The sequence below is a fragment of the Myotis daubentonii genome, chromosome 2 (genome assembly GCF_963259705.1).
Source record: "Myotis daubentonii chromosome 2, mMyoDau2.1, whole genome shotgun sequence".
NCBI lineage: Eukaryota > Metazoa > Chordata > Mammalia > Chiroptera > Vespertilionidae > Myotis > Myotis daubentonii.
Window position 1 is genome coordinate 138,390,404 of NC_081841.1, and position 23,691 is coordinate 138,414,094.

The following is a 23,691-nucleotide window of genomic DNA, read 5'->3' on the forward strand; positions in this document are numbered from 1 at the left end:
GATAGAAGTCCATCTCAACAGTGTGTTTTTTGTTTTTTTTAATTTTTTTATGGGACTTTCTTTTTTTTCTTTTCTTTTCTTTTTTTTTTTTTTTCAAATATATTTTATTGATTTTTTACAGAGAGGAAGAGAGAGAGATAGAGAGTTAGGAACATCGATGAGAGAGAAACATCGATCAGTTGCCTCCTGCACATCCACTGGGGATGTGCCCGCAACCCAGGTACATGCCCCTGACCAGAATCGAACCTGGGACCCCTCAGTCCGCAGGCCAACGCTCTATCCACTGAGCCAAACCGGTTTCGGCAACAGTGTGTTATTTTTATAATTGAAACTTCGTTAAACATATCTTAGGTTCTCACTTTGTCAGAAAGATAATCTCAAATATTGAATATAATGATACTTATGGTATTTTAATTTAATTTCACAACTAGAACTACTTCAAGTGTTTACATGATAGGACATAGCACAAAGTTATATATTGAGAAAAAAAATAAATTTGCTGGTTTAACTTGATAATATTTTAAACTTGTACATTCCCCAAACACAAAGTATGTCTTAAGGTTTAACTGTGCAATATATGTTATAAAGGTTCATTGTGAAGAACTGTCATATGTTGCATAAATTTGTCTTTTAAAAAGCAGTCAGTACTTTAAAAACGTATCCAAATTTGATATTCAGATCTAAAGTATGCACTGGACTCATTAATTGAAACAGTACTTTTTAAAAGTACTGAACAACATCTTTTGTGTTATTTTAAGAAATTTAGTTTTCATGAGGTATTTATTAGATTTACAAAAACATACTAGGAAGATTTTGGGCATGTGTACAAAAATAAACATTATAATAAAACCAAATCCATTAGCCCAAGGGGAAAAAAAGTTACCAAGGAACCCTACCAAATAAGGAACTCCAGCTTGAAAGGTATTTCATTTACCATCCTCGCTGATCCAAAAACATAGGATTCATAAACTTGGAGAGGGCAGGAATTTCAAATATGGGGTTTTCCTGTGGAATGGATCCAAACTTAAGGACATTGTGTAATGAAGATCTAGCACTGTTGTTAAGAACACATTGTTATGCTTGACCATCTCCATTAGCTAGTACTTTTGTTTCGAATAACTTTATAGTAATTTTGATTAGAGCTCTTAGGGCAATCTTTTAAAAGTCCTCAGGATTTAATTAAATTAAATTAATTAACTAATTAATTTAATCCTCACCTGAGGATATTTTTTTCTATTAATTTTTAGAGAGAGTGAAAAGGAGAGGGAGAGACAGTGAAAAACACCGATATGAGAGTGACACATGGATTAGTTGCTTCCTGCATGCCTCCAATCAGGGCCAGGAGCCTGCAACTGAGGTACATGCCCTTGATTGAAATCAAGCCCCGGATCCTTCAGTCCGCAGGCCAACGCTCTATCCATTGAGGCAAACTGGCTAGGGCAGGTCCTCAGGATTTATTTTTTTTTAAATTTTTTTTATTTATTGGTTTCAGAGAGAAAGGGAGAAAGAGAGAGATAGAAACATCAACGTTGAGAGAGAATCATTGATCGGCTGCCTCCTGCACACCCCCACTGGGGATCAAGCCCGAAACCCAGGCATGTGCCTCTGGCCGGAATCGAACCCGGGACCCCTCAGTCCGCAGGCCGACACTCTATCCACTGAGCCAAGCCGGCCAGGGCGGTCCTCAGGATTTTATAGTCATCAGAGATTGCTGCAAGAGTAAGGAGTTTGCTGAAGCTTAATGAGATTAGTGATGAAGTTATATATGTATATTCTCCTTACAGGGAATATGTTGAAAAAGAAAAGAAAGAAGGATAGAACTTTGATTTGATTTTGAAATTCACAAATTTTCTAATGTATTTTTAAACATTTTATTCTTGGAAATAAAAAGTAAACATGTACTTCACAGATTATCATCTAGTTGCCTTTTATGATTCCTAAATGCTTTCTTTTTCTACTCTTAGCCTATTAAAAAACCTCAGTAACTCAGGATCCAAACCACTTTCTGAATGCATAGTATTTTATTGCTGATTTACAAGCCAGTAGAAATAGGGCTTTCTGAGGTGTGTGAACTGAAAGCTGCTTGGCAGAACCACAGAGATAGAAGAAAAAAAAAAAAAGACAGCAAAGGGAAAGTGTTCTTTAACAGAGCTTAACTAAGTGCCTCTGGAAACCTAAGAGTTGAAGTATGCCCAGCCAGTGTGGCTCAGTGGTTGAGCGTTGACCTATGAATCAGGAGGTCACGAGTCAATCCAGTCACATACCCAGACTGTGGGCTTGATCCCCAAAGCGGAATGTGCAGGAGGTAATCCATTGATGATTCTATCTCTCTCTCCCTCTCCCTTCCTCTCTGAAATCAATAAAAATTCTTTAAAAAATCAGTTGACGTAGTTTGTGATTTAAGCTGGTATAGAAGCTACCAAAATCTTGATTTTACTTTCTATTGACTACTCTGAAAAGCTAATCAGAGGAGGGGCCTGGCCAGTCTAGTTCTATGATGCTTCCTGCTCATTTCCCTCAAGCCTCTGTGCAGGAGAGGAGCGATGCCCATTATGCCCTCGCATAGGTGGGAAGTTGAGCAGGGTAAGCAGGTTCCCCTGTTACCTCCACCAGCACGTTTCGTTAGCGTTAGCAAGCCTCTTTCTGTGCTGCTTCAGGAAGGAGACTCCACATTTATCCTTAACACTCTGTGAATCCTATCAACTCTTCCCTATCACCTACCTAGGGAACAACTGTTTGGCTCCCCTACTGCATAGTGTCTCCCTGGGGAAGCAATTCAGGGAAGGCAGCTTTAGCTTTGTGAGGAAGGTTCCAGAAGAGACACATGGAGCCAATCAAAAGAATTGTCCGTTGTTGGAGCCATAGCATGCTTTTTAGCCTTTTCCTCATCTACCCTACCCCCACAGCCAATTACCAGACTAACATCATTTGCTTTTCGAAGGATACACTGTAGCTACAGACATCTCCAGTGGTTCTAACCCAGCATGCCTAGACCCATTGTAGAGAATTTGGTGGAAAATGCATTTAACCTATGCAATTGTACTTTGTACAGTTTTTTAAAAAATATATTTTATTGATTTTTTACAGAGAGGAAGGTTGTGGGATAGAGAGTTAGAAACATCGATGAGAGAGAAACATCAATCAGCTGCCTCCTGCACACTCCCTACTGGGGTTGTGCCCGCAACCAAGGTACATGCCCTTGACCAGAATCAAACCGGGGAACCTTGAGTCCGCAGGCTGACGCTCTATCCACTGAGCCAAACCGGTTAGGGCTGTACAGTTTTTAAGAACACATCAGTTATGGTGGAACATATGTAAATATTTATTTATTTATTTTTGGTGAGAAGTTGAAGTTCTATTCTCCAAATTCAATTATGTAATACAGTGTAATCAGCTATACTCACCATATTTTACATTAGATCCTCAGACCTTAATTCATCTAATACCTGAATGGGTTTTTTTTTTTTTATTATTGCTTAAAGTATTACAAAGAGTATTACATATGTCTCCTTTTTTTTCCCCGCCCTTGACCATCCCCTGGCCTCCCCTACCCCCCAGTGTCTTATGTCCATTGGTTATGCTTATATGCATGCATACAAGTCCTTCGGTTGATCTCTTTCCCACTCCCCTCCTGCCCTCCCACCCTCCCAGGCCTTCCTGCTGTAGTTTGACAGTCTACCTGAATGTTTGTACCATTTACCAACCTCTTCCTATTCCTGTGCTGCCTCCCCCACACCGTGACCCCTCCCATCTAACACCCTGTCCCGGCAGCCACTTTTCTACTCCTGTTTCTGTTTTGACTTTTTTTTTAAAAAGATTCCACATATGAGTAATACCATACAGTATTTGTCTTTTTCTGTCTGCTTAATCACTTACCATAAAGTCCTCAAGATCCATCTATATGTTTGTAAGTAATAGAACTTCCTTTTTCCCATGGCTGAATAATATTTTATTGTATATCTATATATAAAACATCTTTTTTTTATCCATTCATTTAGGGATGATGGACACAAGTTGTTTCCATATATTGGCTATTATGAATAATGCTGCATTGAACATGGGAATACAGATATCACTTTGATATCCTGTTTTCATTTTTTAATATATATCCAGAAGTGGCATTGTTGCATCATATGGTAGTTTAATTTTTAATTTTTTGAGGGACCTTCATCTGTTTTCCATAGTGACTGTACCAATTTGTATTCCCACCAACAGTTCATAAAGGTTCCCTTTTTTCCACATCTTTACCAACATTAATCTCCTGTCTTTTTTTTAATAGGCGTTCTTACAGGTGGGAGGTGATGTCTCATTATGGTTTGATTTGCATTTCCCTGATGATTAGTGGTGTCAAGAACCTTTTCATGTACCTGTTGGCCGTTTGTATGTCTCTGTTGCAAAATTGTCAATTCGGATTCTCTGCCTATTTATTTATTTTATTTTATTTTTTGTTAATCCTCACCTGAGGATATTTCCCCCATTTATTTTTAGAGAGAGTGTAAGGGAGGGAGGGAGAGGGAGAGAGAGAGAAAGAAAAAATGTCATTGTGAGAGAGACATGTTGATCGGTTGCCTCCTGCATGGCCCCAATTGGAATCAGAGATCGAACATGCAACCCATGTACATGCCCTTGACTGGGAATTGAACTCCTAACCCTTCTTGCTTGGGTGGACACTCTAACCACTGTTTTTTGTTTGTTTTTATTTTTCTATTGAGTTGCATGAATTCTTTATATATTCTGGATATTAACCCCTTATGAGATACATGATTTGAAAATATTTTCTCCCTTCAGAAGGTTGCCTTTTCATTTTGTTGATGATGTCTTTTGTTGTGTAGAACTTTTTGTTTGAGGTAATCCCACTTTTGTTGCCTTAGCTTTTGGTGTCAAATCCAAAAAGACCCACTGCCAAGACCTATGTCAAGAAGCTTAACACCAATGTTTTCTTCTAGAAGTTTTATGGTTTCAGGTCTTACATTCAAGTCTTTAATCCACTTTGAGTTGATTTTTGTGTATGGTGTAAGATAGTGGTCCAGTTTAGTTCTTTTGCATGTGGCTATATAGTTTTCCTGCATCATTTCCTTTTCCCAATGACTCCTTTGTCATAAATTTTTTTACTATGTATGAATGGGTTTACTTCTAGGTTCTCTGTTCTATTTTATTGATTTCTCTGTGTGTTGTTTTTTATGCCAATGTCATCCTGTTTTGATTACAATACTTTTGTAATATAGTTTGAAACCAGGAAATATGATGCCTCCAACTTTATTTTTTTCTCAGGATCGGCTACTCAGTATATTTTGTGGTTCCATATAAAATTTAGGATTGTTTGTTCTATGTCTGTGAGAAACACTATTGAAAATTTGATGTGGGTTGCATTGAATTTGTAGATTGCTTTGGGTAGTATGTATATTTTAGCAACATTAATTCTTCCAATTCATGAATATGGAATTTCTTTTTATTTGTGCCTTTGTCAATTTCATTAGTGTCTCATAATTTTAAGTTATGTTAGTTGAACATTTGTAGATATCTTTAATTTTTTAAAATTTATCATTTTTTTGGTGAGAAAATTTAAGTCCTACTCTGTTTTCTAAAAAATACACTGCCATATTTGTACATATTAAATATTTTTAGATATTTAATCAGAATACATTGTATTGCTTAAAGAATGGTGGGAGTAATAGTTTAAGAATATAATACAGATCATGTCATTTCCCTGCTTAGACTCACTCAGTGGCTTTCCGTCATACTTAGAATAAAGTATGAGTACTCCATCAGTACTTTTCAACCTTGGCTGCCTAGTAGAGCCACTCAAGGAGCTTTGATAAATTTCCAGTGTCTAGGCCACACCACCAGATAGTCTGAAGTAATTAGTCTGAGCTGGGACCCAGACTTTAGTATATTTTAAAAAATATTTAGTATTCAGTAATTCTAAAAGGCAGCCAGGGTTAATAACCACTGCCCTACATGATCCAACCCATGCCTGTCTCTCCAGCCTTCTCTCACCCTCCTGTACCCTCTGCTGGTTATGTTTCAACTTCATTGGCTATTTCCATCCCTTATATCTGTCTAACTTTTTCTGCTTCAGGTCTTTTGCACAGATGGATTTTTTGGCCTGGAATACTCTTTCCCTGATCTCCAAATGGCTTTTTGTCATTCAAATCACAGCTTGAATATATTTAGAGAAATTATCCTTGACCCACCAAGTCATGTGCCATCACATTACCCTATATTTTCTGCATAGCACTGATCACTACGTGACATTTTTCCTCATTTGTTTCTCCTCTGTATCTTCCTGCCTTCCTCCTTGTCCTCTGTCTACTTTCTTTTTGCTATTTTTGTTCTTTTCCAGTGGAATATAAGATCCATATTTATTTTTTTCAATGCTGTGTTCTCAGTACCTGGAACAGTGAAGTAGTCTATCAATATATGAAAGAGTGGATAAATACATTTTGAAACATTTATATTATTTTTGAAGGAACCAGCACAGATCTGACCTTTGTCAACTTTTATTTTTACTAATTCCTACTTGTTTTAATATTATCATTTCTTTAAATTCTAAGACAAGAATTTCTGCTGTCATACAGTATTGTTATGTCACTTCTAATAGTGTCTTGAACTGTCAACTTACAACTATTAGATTTAAGTTTTAATACATTTGTATTTGTTTTTTCAGTTGCCTCAGATTCAGCTGCCATTTATTAAATACCCACTATGTGCCAGACATTATCTCATTTGATATTAAAGATATTTTACTTACTTTACCCATTTATCATACTATAAGGAAGTGGCAGAATTGGAATTGAAACCTACCTTTCCTCATAGTGTTCCCATCCTTTCAGTTGTGTTACTTTCCACGTTGGTTGATGAGAAAGGATTTGAGTGTTGTTGAGTGAGGCCAAGTGCCACATCTGCTCTTGGTGTCTTTACTGAATACTGAACAGGTTATTATTACTTACAACAAGCTTGATCTTAAATCCTATTTACTTCCTTTTAAAAACATTTATTGTAAGGCAAGCATTATTGTAGATATTTAAACTAGAATTGATTGCTACTTTCCCACCTGTTCTAACAGTCAGTCATATGCTACATTTGTGATAAAATGTAGCATAGTTTGTAGTACCATTTGTTGTTTTTCCATTTGTTGGTTTTTTTTAAAAGAAGTATATATTTTTTATTGATTTCAGAGAGGAAGGGAGAGGGAGAGAGAGATAGAAACATCAATGGTGAGAGAGAATCATTGGTCAGCCACTTCCTGCACACACCACACTGGGGATTGAGCCTGCAACCCAGGCATGTGCCCAGACCGGGAATACAACTGAGACCTCCTGGTCAGTGCTCAACCACTGAGCCATGGCTGGGCTGTAGTACCATTTGAATGAAATGTAATTCTTTAGTTTGTGTATACTGGGGTTTTACTCTATAACATACCTGCTTTTTGCCGTTCTTTTTGAAACTGTCCTTACCCTTTTAAAAATATACTTAGCTGTCTGTAAACATTTCTTCAGAAGCGTTCATAAGTTAGTTTACTTTAAAACATCATCCTTAAGTTGTGGCTGTCTAAAACTGAGAGGGATTTATTTCAGGGTATTTATTTCTGGCAGTATTCAAGTTGCGTGCAGTAGGTACTCAGTGAGTCACCAGGTGGGGGTGAGAGGTGTTCACAAGATCTATATAGGTTCAAAATTGGTGCCAGTTCGGGTCTGCCGCCACTCAGTAAATGTCCCATGGTGTACCAAGTCCAGCTGCCATTTGCTGGGTTCTCTCATACCTGTGTAGTGGGGCAGGGTCTCAGGGAGTCATCATGGTGAGGCCAGCTGAGTTGATCAGGCCCAACAGACTAAGACTTGGCCCTGAGAAGGGAAGACACTGAACCAGTTGGGTGTGCATGGGAAAACTCCGCTTTTCCTAGGGCTACACAACTGAGTCTGTCCCAGATTCTACCAGGAGCCTGACTGAGCAGGGTCGGGTTGCTGGGAGTCCCGAGAGGGGGAGTTACTGGTCAGGCTTGGGGGAACTTGAGGGTCGTAGTCATGGTCCCTGTCCCAGAGCCATACTGTTCAGTCTGTCCTGGTTTCTGCCCAGACGTTGGCAGGGTGCACCAACCCAGAGTCAAGAGGGTGAGGTCACAGGGAGCCAATAGAATGGGGCTAGTAGATCTCACATGTAGTGGAGGTGCCAGTCGGATTCATGGAGAAGTAGGAAAAATGGCTTCTGTCCCAAGCCATACAACTCAGTCACTGACACCCCCTGAGTTTGCCCAGACCTCTGTTCCCCAGCCCAGGCAGCTGACTCCTCACCAGGGCCAAAGCTCTGCAGAGTGTGTTGACAAGGAATCCGAGAGTGGGGGGATTGTATTCCCCCAGGCTGATGCCCAAGGAGGGGTGTTCCACTCAAGAATGATGGCATCTGTGGTGCAGTTGAGGGACTCAGGATAGTGGATGCCGGTGGTTGTCCCCTCAGCTCTCTCTCTAGGGCAGCCGTGGGCAAACTACGGCCCGCGGGCCGGATACAGCCTGTTTGAAATGAATAAAACTATTGAAATAAAAGAGCATAACCTTTTATGTAATGATGTTTACTTTGAATTTATATTAGTTCACACAAACACTCCATCCATGCTTTTGTTCCGGCCCTCGGGTCCAGTTTAAGAACCCATTGTGGCCCTCGAGTCAAAAAGTTTGCCCACCCCTGCTCTAGGGGCACAAACCCCAGTCTCTGCTTTGGCTTCCTTCCACAGGAGCCCAGGGCAAACGACTGCGAAGTAGATTTTGTGCATTGGCTTTTTTAAGAGGGTACCTGTATCTCTAACCGACTTCCGTCTCTCCCTGTTGGACAGAATCACTGCTGATTTTCACAGCCACATGTTATGTGGGTGCCTCTTCCTATCTCTGTTGCTGGGGAGCCCAACTTGGGGTTGAGACCCCACAATTGTCAGCAGGAACCTTTGCAGCTGAGATATCCCTCTGGAATCTCAACTGTCACTGTGGGAGCAGGGCTAGTCCTTTTTGCATCTCTGCATTTTCTATGAGTCTTGATGTTCATTCTCCTGTAAATCATTGGTTATAAGATTTCTCTTCAGTTGGTTTTTCAGGATGAGTGTTCTGTAATTTAGTTGTAATTCCAGTTTGGTTCTGGGAGGAGGTGAGTGTAGCTTCCACCTACTCCACTGCCATCTTGGATCCCCTGTTGTTAGCTTTAATCTGAAGAATTTTGTTCAGTGTTCGTAGAATAAATCTTTAACTAGAACAGATATCTTGAAATGGATCACACAGGTTACAATGAAGAGAGCTGTAAATGATTCAAAATCAACTTCTTTCCATCAATAGCAGAGCAATGTAAAATAATAATAGTACTCTATAACAACATGATCATGTACATAAAGGGAGCATTTATTATGTGTGACAGGTTAAAAATAGTTCTTTAAAGGAAGAACCAGAGGGAGAAGCATGGAAGTGTTTATGAATAATTTTACAGTAGCTGTAAAACAAGAGGCCTTTTTGTCTGAGATCAAACATAAATGACACTGAAGAATGTTGGCAACATGCCTTTGCATTCTGTTCACAGAGCATGCTTAGACTGTAAATAATGACTTCATTTCTATTATGGGACCTAAAAATTATTAACATTCTGTGTTTATGCAATATTTATGCAGTTTTCTGCCAATAATAGTACAGGCATAAGAAACCCCTTATTGCAAAGTTGAAGGCTTATATCTGCTAATCTTGGTGTATTCTTTTATTCACTTAAGTTCCAGATTTTCTTAATATTTATACTACTGGCAAGATATTTTTTGGTAAACTTGGAAAGCCTACAAAATCCCAGCTAGTTTCTTCTGGAAAAAAAATCATTAATAATACTTATTTACCCAATCAAAACAAATTAATACCTGCTGTTTATAGTTTTAATTTAGATATCAGGAAATTAAAAGCATATCCACCTAGCGGTACAATTACTGTTAACTGAAGCATTTTTATTTTACTCTTTGGGATATACACTTAATATATTTTAGCAGGAATGGAGACGAGGTGTATTTGGGGGCATTTCGGGGAGTAGTCACTAGTTTCCGACTTTTCGCAAAGACTTTGGTGGAGAAACAGCTTTCGGGAAGGGTAGCTGAGAAGTGTGCATTTGGTATATTAGCGCTACAGTATATCCACGGGTTGATTATCCAGACCAGCTCTTTCTCTATGGAATTTATTTTCAGAGATTGTTGCTGTATTTGTCATAGTGATATTCTTGAGGACTGCCTGGCTCCTCTCTTATTGTTTGGATAAGCCATTTAACCTCTTTGTAACTCAGTTTTCTCATCTACAAAATGAAGGCATTGATTGTATCTACCTCTTAGGTTTATGTAAGGATTACATGAGTTAATTTATATAAAGTATTTGACACCTAGTAAGCTCCCCATAAGTATTAGCTGCTTATAATTATTGTTATTTCTATTAACTCACTAACACTCTTTTCTTTATATGATGACCTGACCCATGTAACACATTTTTCTAAATCTCATTATCAAGAATTGTAGTGCTGCTGCTCTTTTGGTGTCAATGCTGTGGTCATTATGACTTATGTAACTTTTTTTTGTCACTCTCTTTTTGTGTGTGTGTTCAGTATTAAAAAGATTAGATTTGCTTTTGAGGTTTTTATAATGCATTTTGTGTATCATCTTTACTTTCCTTTGTTTTATCTTCCCCTTTTTAGTTTTCTTTATCCACTTATTTTAAATATATCCTACTTTTGCTATAATCGTTTAAATTTTCTATCAGAAAAATTATATATTCATTAGAATGTAAAATTTTACTTTCTTTATTTTTAAATACGTTTTTGTTGATTTGAGAGGGAGAGAAAGGGAGAGGGAGAGAGAGCGAGATAGAAACATTGATGAGACAGAGACATGGATCAGCTGCTTCCTACACACTCCCTATTGGGGATCAAGCCCGCAACCCAGGCATATGCCCTGACTGGGATTCGACCTGGTGACTTCTTGGTGCATGGGATGACACTCAACCAGCTGAGCCACACTGGCCAGGCTTTACTTTCTTATCAACATTCATATTTAAAGATAAAGGTAGCTCAAATTTCTTTATACACAAAAATTTTACTATAATACTTTCAGTGGTCTTTCTGAGTATTATATCTTGGAAAACTAATTCTAATCTGATTATAGCTATTAAGCACATAACTACTTTTTGCAGTTATTTTATCAAACTAATGACTTATACCCAGCTTTCTAAGAGAATCTCAGAAAAAATTAGGGTTTACCATTCAAAGGTACTAAAATCCTTAAGATATATAATTGTTTTAGGTTTCAAACCTGTAGTCTCTGATATATATCATTCAGTTATGTTTCTTCTTATTTTAATGAGTTATTTCTGTTTTTAGAAGGGTTTCTTTGTTGCAAATAAAAAATTCAAAATGACAGAATCATAAGAGATATGATATGGGTATTTTCCAGGGATCTAAATGAAGATGAGGTGTTGAAGGATAGACAATGGTAGCTCTAAAGCAATGGTTCTCAACCTTCCTAATGCTGCGACCCTTTAATACAGTTCCTCATGTTGTGGTGACCCCCAACCATTAAATTATTTTCGTTGCTACTTCATAACTGTAATTTTGCTACTGTAAACAATATGTAATTATATATGTGTTTTCCGATGGTCTTAGGCGACCCCTGTGAAAGGGTCGTTTGACCCCCAAAGGGGTCGCGACCCACAGGTTGAGTACCGCTACTAAAGGAACTAGATTTCATGTCATGTTATGTTAAATTTTTAAGGAAACAGAAAGAAAACAGAAAGAAAACTATGATATCAGTACTATTTATATTCTCTTAAGTTCAGAGGTTTCAGGGATAAGAAAATATATGCAAAGATGGAGACATCTTAATTTTTATTGGTGTACCTTCAAAATGCTCTTATGGAATAAGCACACTTTGTTTTTTTTATTTTCTTTCCATTTGCTTTAAGATGTATATGTAGGTGGGAAGAATAAGGAAATCATATATTTTTAACAGTTCCATGATATAGTACATGTTAAAATAAAGATATTAAACCAGTATTATGGCAGTAAAACCCAAATATTCTATAGATGTAGAAATGCTGTTACTCTATTTAAAGTTAACTTATTATTTAAATTAATTCATATCTCTGACCTTTTTTAAACCATGCTGAAAAAGTTATGTTAATTAAGTTTGATTAGATTGTTTTCTGTGAAAGTTCACTTTTACTTTCCTTGCACTTTCACACAATTAAAAATAACTCACATCATTGAAAATAATTTCTGATTATAAATAATATTGTAGAAACTGGGGCCAATTATTTAAGAAAAAGCTAGAATTTCATCTTCTCATCCAGTATAGGATCTTAATTATGAAAACCAATCACTTGTCATAAGGGAATGCCTTTTTTCTCTGTAGGAAGGTTTTTATTTTAATTTGGAGATATATTAGAAATGGAGAATAGTTCTTTAAACATGATAATATGCAGAGAGTGTAAGTGACAAAACTGAACTGAGCTAGTCTTTTAAGAAATGCCAAGTTTTTCCCATTTTCTTTCTATCCCTCTAAAGATTGAAAAAAGGGAGAATATCTCAGGTCTGTAGTTGTGGTTGGCATTAATATCATTGAACTCTGTTATCTGTTACTGCTAGTTGTGTAGCAACAACTTATCCCTTCATTTACTTCATTAAGTATAAGGGAGTCTTCAACTGCTAAGTTGGAAAAAAGGAGCCGTATTTATTGTCTTTCTCATCATTGTTATTAGTAGATATTTCCTTATTTGAATGGGGCAAGTATTGTAGACATTGTGTGAATTAGCAAGATAGGCAAGTGCTTTTGAATCATAACCACGAAGTAGTGTTTATTCATGTTGTTCACAGAATACTGATTCAGGATATGTTGATATGAGAGTAACGAATTTTTTCTTTTGAATTTTTTTTTGTTTATTTTATTACCAATTGCTAGCTCCTTAGGGGTCTATCCTCTTGTGCCAGAGTCACATTCCTCATTTTCATTCCTGGGCCTAGGCAAAAGACTCAAGAGCTGAGTTTGGGTCAGGATCATCATCTATTTTCAGCTTGAAGCTGGGATTTTCAGAATTAATATCTATCCATTTCTTTAAAAATATGGTCAGTGAAATGCCTTCTTTTTAAAAAATATATTTTTTTATTGATTTCAGAGAAGAAGGGAGAGGGAAAGAGAAAAACATCAATGATGATAGAGAATCATTGATTGCCCACCTCACACCTGCTGTTGGGGATGGAGCCCGCAACCTGGGCATGTGCCCTGACTGGGAATCGAAACATGACCTCCTGGTACATAAGTTGTTGCTCAGTCATTGAGCCACAGCAGCTATACAGTGGGATGCCTTCTTCATGTTACTTTCTCTCTGAATACTTAAAAGAAACAAGGCCCAATCTATTTTTTTCAACTTTTCATTTATGCCATTTTGTATATCCTCATGCAATCTTATAATTCCTATTAAAATGAAAGGGTATAAATACATAGGATGAAACAAAGTTTGACACTAACTTAATGTCTCTTTTGTGTTTGCCACCTGTGAAGCATATCAGATATCACCTATGTAATGTTTAATCAGAAACATGTGGTAAGCCCTACTTTGGACCTATTAAATTAAAAATTTAGGGTAATGAGGCCTAAACTTATATTTTTCAAAACTTCCCCCAGCTCTTTCTGACATGTATCTTTGATTTAGAACCACTGTGCTAAAGCATGTTTTCTGTTTGTTTTATTTTTCTACAACAGTGTGTGATGTAACTCTATGGTGAATATTTTTCTGGAATAAGTATTATTAGGAGTTGTTGTTTTTTTAATTTTTATTTTTTAAATATATTTTTATTGATTTCAGAGAGGAAGGGAGAGGGAGTGAGAGATAGAAACTTCAATGATGAAAGAGAATCATTGATTGGCTGCCTCTTGCACACTCACACTAGGGATTGAGCCTGAAACACGGGCATGCACCCTGACTGGGAATTGAACCTGTCACCTTCTGGTTCATAGGTCAATGCTCAACCACTGAGACACTGGCTGGGCAGGTATTTTTTATTTTTTTGGTTTGTTTGTTTTTTAATTTACCTGTTTTTATATTAACTTTAAAAAGATTTTTATATATGTACTTGTGTATACTTATATATATGTATATATATGTATACTTAAATATACATACACACTTGATTTTTTCATCATTGGATTATGAAAATGACTACAAACATTTATTTTGATATGTCCTATTTTTCTTGCAGAAGGATCCATTTCCTGGTGTGTAGCACAGCTATGAGTGGGAATGATCTCATTCTCACCATTAACCATTTTAGTAAACACTGATGATGGTGATAAATTTAGTCTTGGCTGTTGTAACTGTCATTGGCAGCTTAGAATGACATGCTCATATAGTTTGCATAGAATTTAAATTCATAATTGAGAAATCAAATAAAATTAATGAGTTAAGCCAAAGTTTGGTTGCCAAAACCACCCTTTTGGGGATTGAGGACTTGCTGAATTTGAATATTACTGTTTTTCAAGTGTCTTTATGATTTAATATAAGCCTATTCATACTTCCTAAGTCAGCACTTTTTTGATAGTGAGAACATTGCTTTTGATACAGATTTGTTGCTATTGTGAATATAAGCAAATTCATTAGTTTTTTATCTGCTTAAAACTTGAAGTGCATATCACAGAATTTACAAAGACTGAATTTTTGGTTAAAATTGCCTTTTGTTTGATATAAGTGGACAAAATTTATATGAAGCTGATAACAGAAAACAAACTATTGTCTTCAACATAAACACATTTAAGAAAAATTGCTCATATTATATGGCACCAAAAATTTTTAGTACCAGGTAGTAGTTAGATTTTTATATGCAACTACTATTAATAGTTTGCTTAAATCTGTTACACTGTTTTCATGCTAGCACATTGTGTGAGTTAAAAAATTGCTTATAAGCGCGGTGCTATTGTTTGTCAATTCCTGTACCTCATCTGATGACTGTTCTCAGCAGTTTCCTTCATTTTCAAGCCCTTTAAATATAATGAGTCACTTTGATGGTTCCTAGCATGGCTTTTCAGAACTCATCAAGAAAAGGCATGTTATTGATAAGCATCTCCACCCATTGAGTTCTCTTATTCTTAAAAAGGAATCCATACATTTTCATCCCTATTGGAATAAAGCTGATTGAGTTAATTCCATTAAAATCAGGGGAAACAACTGCCATCATCTGTGTAGATATTTTTTTTTTTAGTAAATCTTTATTGTTCAGATTATTACATTTGTTCCTCTTTTTTCCCCCCCCATAGCTCCCCTCCACCCAGTTCCCACCCCACCCTCTGCCCTTACCCCCCCACTGTCCTCATCCCTAGGTGCACAATTTTTGTCCAGTCTCTTCCCGCATCTCCCACACCCCTTTCCCCACCAAGAATAGTGAGCCCATTCCCTTTCTATGACCCTGATTCTATTATAATCACCAGTTCATTCTGTTCATCAGATTATTTATTCACTTGATTCTTAGATTCACTTGTTGATAGATATGTATTTGTTGTTCATAATTAGTATCTTTACCTTTTTCTTCTTCTTCCTCTTCTTAAAGGATACCTTTCAGCATTTCATATAATACTGGTTTGGTGGTGATGAACTCCTTTAGCTTTTCCTTATCTGTGAAGCTCTTTATCTGACCTTCAGTTCTGAATGATAGCTTTGCTGGATAAAGTAATCTTGGTTGTAGGTTCTTGGTATTCATCACTTTGAATATTTCTTGCCACTCCCTTCTGGCCTGCAAAGTTTCTGTTGAGAAATCAGCTGACAGTCATATGGGTATTCCCTTGTAGGTAACTGAGTTTCTTTCTCTTGCTGCTTTTAAGATTCTCTCTTTGTCTTTTGCTCTTGGCATTTTAATGATGATGTGTCTTGGTGTGGTCCTCTTTGGATTCCTTTTGTTTGGGGTTCTCTGTGCTTCCTGGACTTGTAAGTCTATTTCTTTCACCAGGTAGGGGAAGTTTTCTGTCATTATTTCTTCAAATAGGTTTTCAATATCTTGGTCTCTCTCATCTTCTGGCACCCCTATAATTCTGATGTTGGTACGCTTGAAGCTGTCCCAGAGGCTCCTTACACTATCTTCGTATTTTCGGATTCTTTTTTCATTTTGCTTTTCTGGTTGGGTGTTTTTTGCTTCTTCGCATTTCAAATCTTTGCCTTGATTCTTGCGCTCCTCTGGTCTGCTGTTGGGAGTCTGTATAATATTCGTTATTTCAGTCCGTGTATGCTTAATTTCTAGTTGCTTCTTTATCACAACATCGAGGGTCTCATTAGATTTCTTGAGGATCTCAATAACTTTATCGGCGGCTTCTAGACAGTTCTTGAGAGACCTTAAAAGTGTGGTTCTGAACTCAGTATCCTCCATTGACAGTTTTGTCCTGTTTCTTTGTCCCCGCGTTTTTTATGCTTTCTTGGGGCACCCCCTAGTGGTCTTTGTGCGCAGTCTTGCTGTAGTTAAGCCTTGATTGTTGTAGTTAATACTAGGGGGATTTGACCTCCAGGCCAACTGGCTGTGAGAATCAGCTGTGTCTGCAGTGGGAAAACTTCTGTCCTCTAGGGAGGTGCTAATCTAGCCTTTGCCTGAGGCTATCTGGCAAATGGCTCTACACAGGGCTTGGGCGGGGCGGGTCACATGGGATCAACAGAGCTGGCGGAGGGAGCAGTTATGGCTGCTCTCAGTCCCATCCCCAGAGGCTGTGCCTCTTAGAGTCCCAGCAACCGCTGCAAACCTGGGAGAGAAAGCTGCCCTCGTGTTCCGACCGATGCCAGACAGTCCCGCTTCTCCCGTTTGAGTCTGGGTCCCTAGAGACTCGCCCAGAACTGGTGCTCAGAATCTGAGACTCCCTCCTGATTGAAACAGACAACCGCGCCCTCAGCTACCAGCCCACTCTGCGCGTACCTCCGCACCTTTGTATTTCCCGCACTGCGCCTCCTCTGAGTCTCGTATGCTGTTCTCTTTCCTTCTAGTTGAAGAATTTCCCCTCAGCCAGTCTTCCTGTGGTTCTGGGCAATGTCTGTTTCGTCTTTTAGTTGTATTTGTGAAGTGGTTGTTCAAGGCAGCTAACTCCGGTCTTTACCTATTCCGCCATCTTGGTTTTTCTGTCGAAAGTTCTTCCTGTGTAGATATTAAGTGAACATTTTAAAAGGGGAATAATGCTAAATTAAAAGGAAAATAATTCACCCTCACTCTTACTATGTTATGTGGATGTGTAACAGGGAAAAAACCTCAAATGGCCAAGAAAAGCTTCTAAATCTCATTTTCTTTGATGGGTTTGGACATGAATTCCCAGTTGTTGCATGTAATGTTCAGATAGAGGTAACTATAAAGCTAAATAAGCTGCCAACCATGTCTTAAAAATTAATTCCGCTATTTTTTTTTTTTTTTTTTGGTGGGTGGTGGATTTGGTTTTAGGATATGACAGCTCGTGATCTACTACAGCAGAGATACACTCTTCCCAATGGAGACACCGCCTGGCGGTCCTCGCCCCTTGTGAATGCTGCTCTGGAGGGAAAGCTGGTCCTGTTGGATGGCATTCATCGGGTCAACGCAGGCACGCTCGCTGTGTTGCAAAGGTTTGCATGTGTCAAACACAAAAAATACTCCAAGGAAACAGTAGACATGGAACTACCTCCATCTTCTCTTTTAAAACTGGGCTACATAGATCCTTAAAAACTTAAAATTCTATAGCTAAGTAGTACAGACTTTTAAAAAAAAGTCTGTGTGTTTTAAAAAACTTTTAAGTAGTGATTTTGAATGACTTTTTATATATGCTTATTAATATATGCAGCAAGTCACACAGCTCCAGTGTCTACAGTTTGTCAGAGTCACCTCTCCACTGTTTACAACTCCTTGTGAATCATAGATTTACATTACTGGTTGATCTTGTTGGAATTTTTTTTTTTTTTGAGAGAAAACGTAGTTCCTTCTGTAAAATGTGCAATAGCTGTTTTATTGTATTTTTAATCTGAAAAGCTCACTTTGTGTTTACAAAATGAAACATTTGTTTAACTGTTGTTCTCTTACTGTATTTTAGGTGAGGAAAATATCCACACATTCCTAATTAACTGCTCTTGAATTTAATATTAAGAAAAATTTTCATGTGTGATTTTTATGGAAAATATTCCCATTCTGTGTCAGTGAAGATACTAATTTTTATAGTTGTTCAAGCTTGATTCTATCACTTATAGACATTTGGTTTCTAACTTTGACTTATGAGGAAAGTTCAAATAAGTGGAATGATTCCCCAACTAACTATTCAGTCTTTTCCTCTTGCAAACATGTAGATACTGAGTATAATTAAAGATTCCAAAAACATTGTGTTAAAAATCCTGATTAGATTTGAGAACATTTAAAAATACTTTCAGTGATTTATCATAAACAATCAATCGATTTATAATTTTTCTCTTCTAAACAGACTGATGGAGACACAAACAAAATAACACTCCCCCCTTTTATTAGTTATCTCTTGCCCATTAGGCCAAGTAGTAATAGCTGCAGCAGCTACCATTAATTGAGTACTTACTCTGTGCTGGGCATTGTGCTAAGCCAGTGTGTCTGAATTCTCAACTTTGGAATCATCTTGTGGGCATGAAGCTTAAAAATGCTTGATGCCTGGGCTCTAGCCAACTTGAAATTTCAAAAGGTGCACCTAACCCTTTTCAGGAGATTGTGATGTGCAGCCAAGGTTGAGAACAACTGTATTAAGCACATGCTTTCCATCAACTGTTTATGTGGTTGGTATTATAATCCTCATTGTATAAAAAAATAAAAGTTTAAAGAGGTGGAGTAATTCCCCCCTCCCTAGTCATTCTTCTCATAATGTACAGAGGTGGTTTGAACCCAAGTCCAACTGATTCCACTGCCCATGCTTCTAACCTTTGCATTATGCAGACTCCCTTCCCCTCAGTGCTTATAAGTGGACATTGTGTGGGGCAACTGTAATGTGGGCATCAGGAGACTTGGTGGCCGGATTAAGATCTAGAACAGCACTTTTCAACCTCTGCAACATCTGGAAGACAATGCTGCCGGGCTGTGGATAGTTAGGTCAACATAATAGTGGATACATGAAATAGCACTAGCTATTATACAGATTTTTGATCTTTTAAATCCTGTAATTCCAAAGAGAGAAATATTTTGAGTAGTTAAAAAATTTTATTGGACTCAAGGGAGCACATGCCAACTGCCTTAAACATTAATTTGCACCTCATGGTTATCCTGAGTCACTCATTCAGCTGTTTCTTTTTATTCCCCTCCCCCCTCCACCTTTCCAGCTCCTCCTTATCCTCAGCCTCCTCCTCCCTGTCCATATCTAGTGTCCATGACTGTTTCTCTTTAGTACAGACACCAACATTTTTGCCAACTATAACAGCACTAGCCAACTTGAAATTTTGAAAGATGCAACAAAAATTGTTAGACTCAATTGCCAGTAATAATGGACATTATTAAAATGTTAACTGACTGATTTCTACTTCCAGTAACTTCACTGTTCAAAACTGATCACTTTGTTTTCTGATTTTTCTCTGTCCCTTTAGGTTGATCCATGATCGAGAGCTAAGCCTCTATGACGGTTCCAGGCTGCTGAGGGAAGACAGGTATATGCGTTTAAAGGAGGAGCTGCAAATGTCTGATGAGCAGCTACAGAAGAGGTAATTTTGTATACACTATACTTACTCTTATTATCAAGTGTGCCTTCATTTTCATATTCTTCTAACCTTAGTGTCAAACCAAGATAATTTTGAACAAATTAATAATTCGGTGTCCTAGGCATGTTTGTAGTTTGACACTTTTTAAAACTTTGAGGTTACTACCCAGGATGAGTTCCATACTCTCAGCCTAATTAACATAAGTGTTTAAACATTTTATAAGGATATTAGTTTTAAGAAGGTAGTTTTCTGTTGCCCTAGCCACTTGTTTCTTTTCAACAAACAAACAAAAAGTTTCATCAACTCAGCCCACTCCTAAGAAGTCATCGGTTATTACTGGGGTATGCCACCTGGTTCAGGATTATCCTTTGTGGCTTCTTTAAGCATTTTCCAGAGACATAACCACAAAATGCTATATATGAGACTTGATGGGATCTTGGATCAGGACATAAAAATGAAAACGGCTATAAAAGACACTGTAGGGACATTGAATTAATAATAATTTTCTTAAGTATCATAATGGTATTGTGGTTCTGAAGGATAATATCCCTATTCTTAGGGACACAAGTTGAGATATTTAAGGGATAAAGTAGAAAGATGTTTATAACTTACTTCCAAATGTTTCAGGGGAAAAAACACATACAGACATATACACACTCCATGAATGAGGGAGAGAGATCAAGAGAGTGAGAAAACAAATGTAAAATCTTAACAATTGGTGAAATCTTGGTGAAGGATATATGGGTGTTCATATTCTACTCTTTCAAATTTTTGTGGGTTTGAAAAATTTCAAAATAAAAAGATTGAAGGAAAATATTTTTTTCTGCTGCATACTGTGCTTTTCCTTAGAGGAGGTTTGGCAAGTACAAGTTATTTTTTTGTCTCATTACATTTCCATGTTATTTTGACATAATTAGAGATTGTTACTTTGGATAATTCTTAGTCACTTAGTTGGATCTTATTTAATTAAAGCTTAACCTTGATCCAAAGGGTTTGCTGTCACATTTAAAACATTAAAATTCTACAAATGATAATTAAATATTTATGTTTTAAGGGGAGTTTTGTTTAAAGATTGCCTTGGTATTTTTTCATTGAGAGGAAATGTTAAATTTTTTACTATCGCTGTATAAAATATTTAAAAATTCACTTGATTGTACAACCATTTATGCTCCTGAGGTGCACATCGTCACACTTCTCCACCCAGTAAGTGGATTGATTGAGTGTTAGGGAGGCAAGGTATAAAGATCCCATTCATTTCACACCTTCAGTTTATGACATTCAGCTTTTGCATGTGACTCATTTGTCAGAGAGAAGTTTTCATTTCTCAGGGAGATGAATCAAAGCAGTTGGGCAGTAGCTCTCAGCAAGCCTGCCAGTCAGTTTCCCTTAGGACCTCAGGAGCATTGTGTTTGTAGCTAAACATGCAGGAAGTGATAACCCTTTTCTATGAAAAGTACCCAGGTTCTCCCTAATGGTCATAGGCAGTTTTACAAATGAAAACACTTTCAGGAAAAAAGTAGCACTGAGCATCATACTCAGGGTTTGGCCCATGTGGTTAGTTGTACTCCTTAATGTGTCCCATCTTCGCATTGTTGATTTTCAACTCTCCCTTGAGTATAAACCAGACTCAATTCCATCTCCAAAGATCTGGGTAGGTGGAGACAGGTCATAGCACTGCTTGGTTTCCTTCACTTACATTTTATTTGAATTTTTTATTACTGTTAAACATTCATGAAATTTGAGCCAGATAGTTTTTCAAGGCTTTTAATTTAAAATATCATCCCTGTCATCTGTTCTAGGACACTCCCTTTTGCCATTCTCCAAAAGCTACCACTTTCAACTCTTAACTGTTTCTTTTGGTATTTACCTCCATATCACTAAACAATATACTTTCAGTGATATTTCTTGATATATTTTTCAGTATTTGGCACTATCTAGTGATTTCCTACAATGGAAAATTAAGATTTAGCATTCTTTCACCATCCTTCTTCCCATTACACATACATACTTCCTATTCCCCATTCCTCTCCTACATAGTTATATAGTAACTAGGAGCCCAGTGCATGAATTTGTGCACCTTGAAAGGAACTGTGGCTGCAAGACTGTCGTGGGCACAGGGGCGGGTCTTGGCCCATTCTCCGCACCCCTGCCCAGCACCTCCCACCGAGGCCCACAGTCCCCTGTCTGCTGGCAGCCCCGTTCCTGCCACTCCCACATGCTGATAGCACCGGCCCCACTCGCACCCACTGACGGTGTGGAGTGATTGGAGCCAGCGCCAGCAGTGGGTGCAAGCGGGGCCGGGGTCATCAGCAGGTACAAGTGGCGGGTGCTGCCCTGATTGCCCCTCAGGAGCAGGGGGATGTGGAGAAGCCCTCAGGAGTGATCGGGGTCAGCAGCCGCCACTTGCACCCACTGATGGCGCCGAGCGATTGGGATCAGCGCCAGGTACCAGCAGCGGGTGCAAGCGGCGGCTCTGATGCCGGCAGTAGGTGTGAGCGGGGCCAGCGCCAGCAGCAAGTGCAAGCTCCAGGCGGGACCGCGGCACACAGGAGCAAGAATATTCAGTAACCACCAGAGGCTCGCCCCGATAACAGTGACCGGCGCCTGCCTTGGTCTGGTGCCCCTGCTCACCTGCTCCACCATCCCGCCAGGGTTGACACCTACCATGTTCCATGCTCTGCTACCTGCTGCCGATACCTGCCATGTTCTGCGTGTGCCCCCTGGTGGTCAGTGCACGTAATAGCAACCAGTTGTTCCGTGGTTCCGCCGTTTGGTATATTTGCATATTAACCTTTTATTATATAGGATTTTGTTTGGAACTTGATAGAGTGTTTGCATTATTACCACAGCATAAGAGCTATACACAGATGAGCCATTCAGTAAACTACAGTTGTTTATCCTTTCTTGCATACATTTGTTTTCCTAAAGTTAATACTTGCCTACATCTGAAAAGTGGCAGATGTATAAATAACTAATTACAATGCAGCTTTTAAATGTTAGACTAGAGATATGTGTAGTAATACTTTGGGAACATAGAGGAGGAAATGACCCTATTTTCTATGTACTTATCACTGTTTCATCCAACACTTCCCTGTTGTCTCAATCTCCTCTCAACACATTAACATTATCAGTGTATCTTCTGTCAATTTCATTTTCCTCCCATAGTGTATACTGACTAGCAATAATTGGGACTTGTTCTCCATGCTTATAGCTCATATGTCATTCTACCTCTCTCCCCACTTCATTCTATCTCTCACTCCCACTTCCCCTTTCCTCTGGTATCTTTTTCTGCAACTTTCATTAGTTAAATGTTGAACCTCCTGGGCTGGACTTCTAATTTTCTTTTCTCTCCTACATTCTGACAGTTTGTCAGGACTTCATTGACTTTTCAGAGGTGAGATATCTAACAACTGATTCTGCTCTCTATCAGAAATATATCTACCATTTGAAAGCCTAATCCCTTTTCTTATCAGAATCTGCTTCACCTGGTGATATGGATTGTTGGTAAATTTCTTTACATTTTCTTGGTTAACCTTGATTAAATTTTGTAGCCTATTTTTGTCTTTCTAAGAATGTGTTCTCTTGTAGGGTTTCATTAGGTTAGATTTTTTCCTTTAAGCCAGTGATTCTCAACCTTCCTAATGCCACAACCCTTTAATACAGTTCCTCATGTTGTAGTGACCCCCAATCATAAAATTATTTTCGTTGCTACTTCATAACTGTAATTTTGCTACTATTACGAATCGTAATGTAGATATCTGATATTCAGGATGTATTTAGGCGACCCCTATGAAATGGTCATTCGACCCCCAAAGAGGTAGCGACCCACATGTTGAGAACCGCTGCTAAGCCAATTGACAGTATTTCTTTCAAGGCTGTTTATTGGATAGAGAGCTGGCACCTTAACTAAAAGGACGTAGCATAGCCTAAAAAGCAGGAAATTTGTACTCAGTGAGGAAATTAATTTATTTCATGTGTTGTTCTTGTAAGCAATATGGCCCATTATTTAGCTTGG

At 38.1% G+C, this 23,691-nt stretch overlaps 1 protein-coding gene across 1 annotated transcript in view; it reads left to right on the top strand.

Annotated features, from left to right (window-relative positions):
- The window catches only part of VWA8 (von Willebrand factor A domain containing 8), a 411,100-nt gene that overhangs the window by 113,166 nt on the left and 274,243 nt on the right, over positions 1–23,691 (top strand). Inside the window, exons 13-14 of the mRNA XM_059684720.1 lie at positions 17,446–17,606; positions 19,566–19,679. Coding sequence (XP_059540703.1) covers positions 17,446–17,606; positions 19,566–19,679 — 275 coding nt within the window. The remainder of the gene's footprint in view (positions 1–17,445; positions 17,607–19,565; positions 19,680–23,691) is intronic.